The 10,000-nt window shown below is 46.1% G+C and overlaps 2 protein-coding genes across 4 annotated transcripts in view; one reads left to right on the forward strand and one right to left on the reverse strand.

Annotated features, from left to right (window-relative positions):
- Positions 1-8,005, forward strand: part of LOC125949241 (alpha-mannosidase 2-like) — a 78,170-nt gene extending 70,165 nt beyond the window's left edge. The window contains exons 5-8 of the mRNA XM_049676083.1: positions 957-1,049; positions 1,190-1,384; positions 2,238-2,349; positions 2,434-8,005. Of these exons, the coding sequence (XP_049532040.1) occupies positions 957-1,049; positions 1,190-1,384; positions 2,238-2,349; positions 2,434-5,276 (3,243 nt within the window). The 3' untranslated portion in view covers positions 5,277-8,005. The remainder of the gene's footprint in view (positions 1-956; positions 1,050-1,189; positions 1,385-2,237; positions 2,350-2,433) is intronic.
- Positions 8,006-8,140: 135 nt separating this feature from the next.
- The window catches only part of LOC125949243 (alpha-mannosidase 2-like), a 13,039-nt gene continuing 11,179 nt past the window's right edge, over positions 8,141-10,000 (reverse strand). For all 3 annotated transcript variants that reach the window (XM_049676094.1, XM_049676093.1, XM_049676092.1), the window contains exons 7-8: positions 8,538-10,000; positions 8,141-8,467 (exon numbers count right to left, since the gene is read on the reverse strand). The exon at positions 8,538-10,000 is cut by the window's right edge and continues 1,856 nt beyond it. In XM_049676094.1, coding sequence (XP_049532051.1) covers positions 9,017-10,000 — 984 coding nt within the window. In that variant the 3' untranslated portion in view covers positions 8,141-8,467; positions 8,538-9,016. The remainder of the gene's footprint in view (positions 8,468-8,537) is intronic.

Here is a 10,000-nt window from a genome sequence, read left to right on the forward strand (position 1 = left end):
CCGAGCCTCATTGAAATTAGACAACGCAAGCAGTTACTAATAAATGAAATGCATAAAAATCCAAATGGGGTTCGCCATAATGGATCCCTTTACGATCTAGATAAACAAATATGGATCTAACTAGTTAATGCCCCTACAGGAGCCAGTTATGTATAGCCGATAGATAAGCATCACTATCCACGCACTCACGGGCCACCCTTATTAGAACAACCAGTTCGTCAATTACCCTTTTTCAAAATGGATATAATGTAACGCAATTTATGAGCCCGCAATCAACATAAATCAGTACGACGACTACCAGCAGAGTCAGCAAACGACCGACGACCGACCGAATGAACCATTTTCCCTCCCTGACTCAGTGACCGAGTGACTGACAGCGACAACGATTAACTGTCAAACCGTTACCATCGTGTAATTGCTCTTTTAAATATCTCCAGACGGCGCACTTACCATCCATACACACTAAACTCACCCCAGCTTCCGGCGATCCGATCCCACTGCGCCATCCCCTTCTAGCACATTAACCGACAAACGAGTGAATGAATGGTTTACGATCACAGCCACACCATCCAGTGCAATGCAATGCAGCCAGTGTTTTAGCGTGTTGAATGTTTTATGCTTCAACCGATCTGTCGGTGCAGGCGTGAAGGGGTACGGCAGGTTGGACGGACGCTAGAGGGAGAACTCAGCTATTTGCCGCTAATTGAGCACGGTTAAAGTGTTATTGCATGAGTAATTCATTGCTCGCCCCTCCGCTGCTGCTGCTGTGAAGTCTTGGGAGAAACGGTAATTAAATCGAGAAATTCCTTTAATTCGAGGGCATGAAATCCAATTTTTGGGGCCACATTCCGAAACCAGCAGTCACCACCCGTTGAGGCGGCGTATGAGAATTCAATTTTCCCAGCCTCTAACTGGACGTTGAAATAACTTTGTCCGTTTGTCTTGTTTGCCGACAGCCGGAATGGATGAAAACGAAGGAGTACTGGGACAAGGATTTTGAGTCGCGGTACGAAAAGCTGCAAAAGGATCCGAAGCGGCCACCACTAAAGGTAAGTCAACGGTCAAATTGTTCATTATTTATGCACAGCGGCTCTAGCGCCGGGAATCCGTTTATTCATATCCCCACCCTTTTCGTTCTTTGTTTCTCTATTGCTCTCTTGACTATTTTGAATTTTTATCTTTTTCACAGATTGTCGTCGTACCGCATTCCCACAACGATCCGGGTTGGTTGAAAACTTTCGTCAACTACTTCCAGTCAGACTCGCGTCAAATTCTCAACCTGGCCGTCACCAAAATGCCCGAGTACAGCAACATGTCGTTCATTTGGAGCGAGATCAGTTTTCTGCAGCTCTGGTGGGACCAGGCGCACCCGACCAAGCAACGGGTAAGTGAATTATGGACGCTGGACCAACTTTTACCATGCTACTCCCCCCCTACGCGTCCTTCCCCCGCTCGTGCTTGCGGCCAACCGCAATCAGTGACGCTTGAGTGAAGGATGATCCCGTGATTTGCAGCTATAGCTCGGCAAGATAACCTAGGTGCCCGTAACCTCACGAAACCATCATCACACCGCCAAGTCTGACCAAGACCACTGAGAGGTGAGTGCCGTTGGCACCTAAATACCGCGAAATGCCTGCTGCATGTGGCTTCTTCGTGCTCGCACCCACCGAGCCCGACCAAACTGGGCAGATCACATGGCGAATGACAGCGTTTTATGTTTCGCTGCTCTTGGCGTGCGGTATCAGCGGACAACAACGACGACACTGACCGACCGCATCGCCATTTGACGCAATATGCATAATAAGAACCCTTCGAAACGGCAAGGTTGATGGTGGTACATTCCGTCGTTCCGTTGTGGAGCTCTGCACATTTCACGTGTACATGGTGCCAATTATGGGCACGAGCGAAATGAGAAAAACTTTGTCCCAGCTCATTTAAAATGTTAAGTACATTATACCGAGGTCCCTTCGGTTTGCTGTTTTGCGCGCTTGTGCATCGTCGAAATGCAACGGAATCGAGACGTGGATACCATGGTCTTGTAGGATTCACAATCCTCGACAGCTGTATGTGTCTCTTTGGTTTTTATTAAAATACAATCAGAACCTCCTGCAAACGGTACTGTACTCCTAAGTTGCATCGGAGTGCTTTCTACGTACAAACTCGCTGCTAGAAATACCCAACAAGCGCTTGTTATGAGTTCGATATGTTAAACCTAAACCGTTTACCTCTCGTTGCAGATCCTAAAGAAATTGGTGCAATCGGGCCGTTTGGAGATTACTACTGGTGGATGGGTTATGACGGACGAAGCGAACGCTCATCTTTATGCAATGGTTGATCAGCTTATCGAAGGTAAGATGCAACTGTAGAAAAGGCCAGCCGTAAACAAAAGCCCGTCTAATCGGATTTTTGTCTGTTCTAATTTTTCTGTTGCAGGTCACCAATGGGTGAAGTCGAACCTGAACATAACGCCTAAGACGGGATGGAGTATCGATCCGTTTGGACACGGCAGTACCGTACCGTACTTGTTGGCAGCGTCCGGATTCAAGGGCACCATCATCCAACGGATCCACTACGCGTGGAAGCAATGGTTCGCCCGCCATAGGTACGGCGATTTCCTGTGGAAACCATACTGGAAAGGGTCTGCTGCCAGTACGAACGACCACACACTTCTCACGCATAACATGCCGTTCGATATCTACTCGATCAAGCACTCGTGTGGACCACACCCGTTCATTTGCCTAAACTTTGACTTCCGCAAAATACCGGGAGAGTATACTGAATATTCGATCAAGGCTCAGTTCATTACGCAAGAGAACATCGAGGCGAAAGCGGACCTGTTGATGGAACAATACTCAAGGACTGCCTCTCTATTTCCACATAACGTCGCCCTGATCCCGGTAGGTGATGACTTCCGGTACAACAAGGAGAAGGAAATGGAACAACAGTACACCAACTACAAGAAACTGATCGACTACATCAACGAGCATCGAAAGAAATACAACGCGGAGATCAGCTTCGGAACGCCTGTTGACTATTTCAACGCGATCCGGGAGCGGTACGATCGCTTCCCGACCTTGAAGGGCGACTTCTTCGTGTACGCGGACATTTTTAACGAAGGTCGACCGGCGTACTGGTCCGGATACTTCACAACCCGGCCCTACTACAAGATACTGAGTCGCGAGCTGGAGCACAATCTCCGCAGCCTCGAGATCCTTTTCACGATTGCGTTCAATCGAGCTCGCCAAGAGGGCAGCTCAAACGCGTTCAAGATCTACGAGAAGAACTATGAAAAGATGATACTGGCGCGCCGGAACCTGGGTCTATTCCAGCATCACGACGCGATCACCGGAACCTCGAAGGCGAATGTGATGCGTGACTATGCACTGCGACTGTTCGAAAGCATCGAGGACACGGTAAAGCTGCAGGAGAAGACGATCGAGCTGCTGGTACAGCGGAAGCCTCTCGAACACAGCTTCCTGATCGGGGAGCTCGAACGAGATAACTTTGGCAAGCTGCCACGCAAAACGCCTATCATCGTTACAGAGGGGGGACGCAGTGCGGACTTCATTGCATACAATGCACTCGCCCAGGAGCGACTAGAGGTGATCACGATCCGTACGCTGACGCCGCGAGTCAAGATACTGGACGCGAGTGGTCGGACGGTCGAGATCCAGATCAACCCAGTGTGGAACATCACGGAAACGTCGTACACGTCGAGGAAAATTGTGCCGTCCGACAAGGAGTATGAGGTGATGTTCGTGGCCAAGTTGGCCCCGCTTTCGCTGACCACCTTCACGGCAGCATACGACGAGGATGGATATCAGGGCAAGATGGCGACACTGTACTGTAACGAGTGTCAAGACGAGAAGAACAAGGCGTTCGAGGTGCGCAACAAGCAACCGGGCGATATTCAGCTAGAGAACTACAAAATGCGGTTGCTGTTCGACGAACAGAGCGGCTTCCTCAAGTCGGTTACGAAGAAGAACATGGGCAAGCAGATTCAGTGTGCGATCAAGTTCGCGGCGTACAAGAGTGCCCAGTTCCACTCCGGTGCGTACCTGTTCAAAACCGATCCGGAGCAGCGAAGCTCAGAGAAGGATGTACTGGAGCAGTACGGTGATCTAACAATTCTGATCACCTCAGGACCGTTGGCCAGCGATGTCACAGCAATATATGGACCGTTTCTGGCTCACACCGTGCGCATCTACAACTCAAACAGTGTACTCGATAGTGCAATTTACATTGAGAACGATATTGATTTCGAAACACCACCCAAGAATCGCGAAACCGAACTCTTTATGCGCTTTATTACCGATATCGAAAATGGCGCGAGTGAAAATCCCGAGTTCTTCTCCGACTTGAACGGCTTCCAATATCAGAAACGAGTGAAGGTGTCGGCCATCGGTGTGGAGGGCAATTACTTCCCAATCACGTCCGGTGCTTTCATTCAGGACGAACGAATGCGTCTAACGCTACTTACGACACATGCCCAGGGTGCTGCCAGCTTGGAACCAGGCCAGCTTGAGGTCATGCTGGACCGGCGCACACTCTACGATGATTACCGTGGTATGGGTGAAGGAGTAATCGATAGTCGGTTGACGCGACACCGTTTCTGGTTGACGCTGGAAACCATCGATGGTGCGCAACGCTCCGGTGCGACCGGTGATGGCAGCGATAGTTCCGAGAACCGCAAACCTTCTGCCACTGAAGATCGTCCGCCCGAATACCAGTTACCAAGCATCTTCGCCAATAGCCTCTCGAATGGACTCAACTATCCGGCCAACCTGTTCATCGTCGAACGATACGATGAAACTAGTCAGATCGAACTGCATCGTGCGGTGCAGTTACTAGCGGTGCAGTTCCCTTGCGATCTGCACATCCTCAATCTGCGTACCCTCACCGAAAGCACTCTGCCACTGTTTCCATCCAGTTCGGCGCTGCTGGTGCTACAACGACAGGCTTATAGCTGCCGGATAGGATCCGAAGAGATGATCAGCTACTTCTGTGGTAACGGTAGTGCCACCAACCCCACTGATCACGGTGGTGGTAGTGGAACCATCGGTACAGGAAACACAAGCGAAAACGAGATCCCAGTTCATGCAGCTGGTACGACAGATGGACGAAAACAACTTCAGCTATTCCGTCGGTTACGGATCGATTCGATCGATGCTACATCGCTTACCGGTCTGCATGCCGGTGACCCCATCCGCTCTTTCACTGATATCTATCTCGATCCGATGGAACTGAAAACGTATAAGCTCACGTTTGTGAAGTAGAGCTCTTCCCTCCATCCACCTCACACATTCAAACTGAAACATTCCAAATGGTCACAGAACCTCCTCGGAAGAGTGGAAGGTCCCTAGAGGAAGGTTCTTGTGCAAGCAGCAACAACCACCCAACGAACTCTGGTCTGAGTGGCTGAGAGTCCGTACGTTCGCAGTGCGATCTTCGGTCGGCCAACTCTGGCTCCTTCGGGGTCGTTCGATTCGAACCAAGACCACGAACGGAGGAATAACCGACCATACAGAATGCAAAAATAGTTCTACGAGCCGTAATGGATGAGGCAGTTCCACTATTTTCGACCCAAAACTTCTTAAAAGAATTTCTTGACACTTCCAAAAATTCTTAAATTTCACCATTCATTTGGATTCAGTTTTTGTCCGACATGTTGTCGTATAATCGTACATCATGTCGTATAATCGATAAGATTGTAATATACCAGTACATACATTTTCCAAAAAAATCTACCTAACGTTAAATATCCGATGGTTGGACGGATAATACACGAATCGTTTGTACAAATTTCCGTTCTTCAACAAATCTTCTAAAAATTCACCGTAGCATTGATGAGAATAGACGATTATTTTCATGTATTGAAGTTGAGGAAGATAGTAAAGAGTAGTGAGCAATGTAATCGTAAACGGGTGGATAAAACTTTCTCACTAAAATTTTATTACTTTACTCTCCCAAATATTGGATATTTATTTTTTAAACGAATCGTTTTGAAAAAAAATTGAACTTGCAACAGAACAAAAATAATTGAACCAAATGGGAGGTGAAAACTGTTTTGATGGACTAAAATTTTGGTAGAAACATAGTAAAACTGCCTTATTCTTGTCTTGTGCTGGTTGAGCTATTGTTGCACACTGTATGTGTTGTGGCTGTGTTAAGCTCTCTAAAAAAGTAAGACCCAAACCACTTTCTCTCCTCTGTCACTCTCTTTCCATCACTCCATTATGAACCTGTTTACTCGTACACACTACACTTTCTCTCTCTCTATCTCCGAATCTCACTCTAGCTAATTTATGAGATATGTGTTAAGACTTACGTTTTAAGAAGAATCCCTTAATGTGATGTGAAATGCCTGGGATCGAAGCTTCATTATTGATGTAGCGAGGGAAAGAAAACGAAAGCGAAACTGATAGACAAGTGATGAGGACTACAAAAGACATACGTCTGGTTCAACTCCCAAAAACGATATCACTTACCTGTCGAACACATACACGGCCGTTTTCCGCCCACAGGATAAATAATTAATGACCCCGAAAGACACATTTGAGGCGGCGCGTACAACACTGGTCACGGCGGATCATGGATGCCTCACTCTGGTAGATGAATGTCCTCTAAACTCTAGTACTATCGTCCGCAGGCGGCAAAGGGAGTCGTTTTAAACCAAATATTCAAACTAGACTAGCAACAAACAAAAACTCGAAACAAACGACAAACAAACGAGCCTTTTCCACTGTATTCCCGATTCTTGCACGTCCTACAGCTCCCACACCAGGTTCAGCGAAATGGTGGAAAGTACGCCAATGCACCTATCTAATAGAATCAAAATAACGTTAGGATGGATCGGGGTAGGATCGAGCGACGATAGCTGAACTGAAGAAGCAACTGCGGGCAGCCGTAGCGAATCTGCATCAATTGGAACCTAGTGTTAGAAGTTATACAAACAATATTCTAGAAGAATGAAAAAAAATAAGGCAGTCTAAAGAACGAAGGGAACGGAATAGCTAAATGGTATTAGGAAAACAATATTAAAGCGAAAACAAAGGGAGAGGAACAAACGGGGACGGTACAGCGAAACACAGGAGCCGCCGATTCCAATGAACTTATGCTAGGATACAAAGTGCGCCGACGAAATGATCAGCCGACTCTTATTCTCTTGTTTGTCGTTAGCGTGGAAAACTCCGTTTTTCACCATTCTTCCGGCTTCATATTCTTGCAAAAGGTTCACTTTTCCCCTCTTGTAAACTTCGTATGAAAGTTTCAATTTGAAAATTTGGGAATTAAGCACAAGTAACAAAACAAAAACGATTAATTAAAATTGGCATTTAGTAGGGGACAGTCCGTAACAATATATTGGTGCAGTAGCTATTCTTCAGCTTTTCGAAATCAGTAGAAATGCAGTTAGCTGACTTGATTTAGCAAAAAACGCAAAAATGTTCCATTAATCCCCAAACATTGGTTGTACAAAGTTTTAGTATTATTGGTTATTCATATGTGCAGCAGTGCTTAGTGTAGCACGTATAGAAGGCATTATTCGCCAGCAGGCAAATACTATTATTAACGGTTCGATTCGCATGTTTTAAAAACGATCGGTAATTGTCATTATTTTTTACACATTTCGAGTTCCTACCTCGCGCATCCTTTCCCTGATTTGTTGACCGTGTTTAGAGCAATTGTTGTTGATGTAAAAGAAATGATTTCCACCTCCACGAGGTCGTATCATGCATGTAGGTCTATAATGAATGATGATATTATATCGATAGACGTGTAAACCAAGAGACATCACGTAAGCGTTTCTACTAGGAGGGGGCAAAGATAGCAAATCTTGAAGAATAAGAAGGGTGGAAAAAGCTGGTTAATAAACCATAGGAATGGTTAATGATAGAACAACAGAAGATCGCAGGGAAAGTCGTTGATGTTGGTAAAGTGTGGAGTGCTTTCTACCAGACACCGAACAGGGAATCAGTAGAGTGTCTTGGAGCAGTCTGTCTAGAATCTCCACATTTCATTTCCACTCCCGATATTGCCGATGGTGACGGCAGTGATGCGTAAGCTAACAAACCAAATTAAGCGGCGTGCGATTGTGAATACCACTTATAAATAAAAGAAAAACAACAGGAAAATTAAAAGATATTTTAAGAAAATAGCACTTTGTGTTCTTTATTGGTGGAATCAAAATGAGTCGGAACGAAAACGGGATCTAACTTTTAGATGAAATTCACTCTTGGCTTCTTTCATTCCTCATAGCGAAACGTGCGAAACCAGGTAGCGGCGGTTAAAAGTCAGTCTAATGCTATACAACTCATCCACCAGGACTTCTGGAGCATCTTGAGGCAATACTTATGGCAATGCGTATGTTACTTTTTCTGTTGTATGGGAACGACGATTCGTTGCTTCTGATTTATGAATGTTTCTAGTAGCATGCCGAAAATTTGAATTTGTTAGTACCTGTTAACACCTGTAAAGAACATTTATCGTCTGGTAAGTTATACCCGTCATGGTGATGTGTTGAAGTAGACCATACTTACGATGTCTCGTAGTTCCATTGTGCTTTGTATTTGTTTCTGCCCCATTACAGGGACCAAATTCGCTTTGTGTTGATTTATTTTTTGACAATCCCTGGTTATTTTTTATCTTTTCATTGACATATTCATCAAGATAAATATATAGTCTTATTTATTTGTTCAATTTCTTTTCCTGTATTATTTATAATGCTCATTCCCTTCGCTAGATTTTCAACCAGTAATAACTGCAGGCCTGCAAATACAGTTATGTTTGCGGTATTCCAAGATGCGGTGGGACACATCACTCACCATTCCGCCGTGGGAAAGTTAGTTTCGAGCCAGTCACAAACATTATCTCGCTGCGTATTACTCAGTATCTTTACAGATTATCTTTTGCTGCTCAAAATATCATTTCAATCGTTTTTTTAACAAACTATTCTTCATTTCATTGAGCAACATCTGTGCACATATGGAACCATTAATTCGATTTCTTCTTCATAACTTTAATTCACAAACGTGAGCTTATACGTTTTCAGTTCCATCGGATCGAGATAGATATCGGTGAAAGAGCGGATGGGGTCACCGGCATGCAGACCGGTAAGCGATGTAGCATCGATCGAATCGATCCGTAACCGACGGAATAGCTGAAGTTGTTTTCGTCCATCTGTCGTACCAGCTGCATGAACAGGGATCTCATTTTCGCTTGTGTTTCCTGTACCGATGGTTCCACTACCACCACCGTGATCAGTGGGGTTGGTGGCACTACCGTTACCACAGAAGTAGCTGATCATCTCTTCGGATCCTATCCGGCAGCTATAAGCCTGTCGTTGTAGCACCAGCAGCGCCGAACTGGATGGAAACAGTGGCAGAGTGCTTTCGGTGAGGGTACGCAGATTGAGGATGTGCAGATCGCAAGGGAACTGCACCGCTAGTAACTGCACCGCATGATGCAGTTCGATCTGACTAGTTTCATCGTATCGTTCGACGATGAACAGGTTGGCCGGATAGTTGAGTCCATTCGAGAGGCTATTGGCGAAGATGCTTGGTAACTGGTATTCGGCCGGACGATCTTCAGTGGCGGAAGGTTTGCGGTTCTCGGAACTATCGCTGCCATCACCGGTCGCACCGGAGCGTTGCGCACCATCGATGGTTTCCAGCGTCAACCAGAAACGGTGTCGCGTCAACCGACTATCGATTACTCCTTCACCCATACCACGGTAATCATCGTAGAGTGTGCGCCGGTCCAGCATGACCTCAAGCTGGCCTGGTTCCAAGCTGGCAGCACCCTGGGCATGTGTCGTAAGTAGCGTTAGACGCATTCGTTCGTCCTGAATGAAAGCACCGGACGTGATTGGGAAGTAATTGCCCTCCACACCGATGGCCGACACCTTCACTCGTTTCTGATATTGGAAGCCGTTCAAGTCGGAGAAGAACTCGGGATTTTCACTCGCGCCATTTTCGATATCGGTAATGAAGCGCATAAAGAG

The sequence above is a fragment of the Anopheles darlingi genome, chromosome 2, assembly GCF_943734745.1.
Source record: "Anopheles darlingi chromosome 2, idAnoDarlMG_H_01, whole genome shotgun sequence".
NCBI lineage: Eukaryota > Metazoa > Arthropoda > Insecta > Diptera > Culicidae > Anopheles > Anopheles darlingi.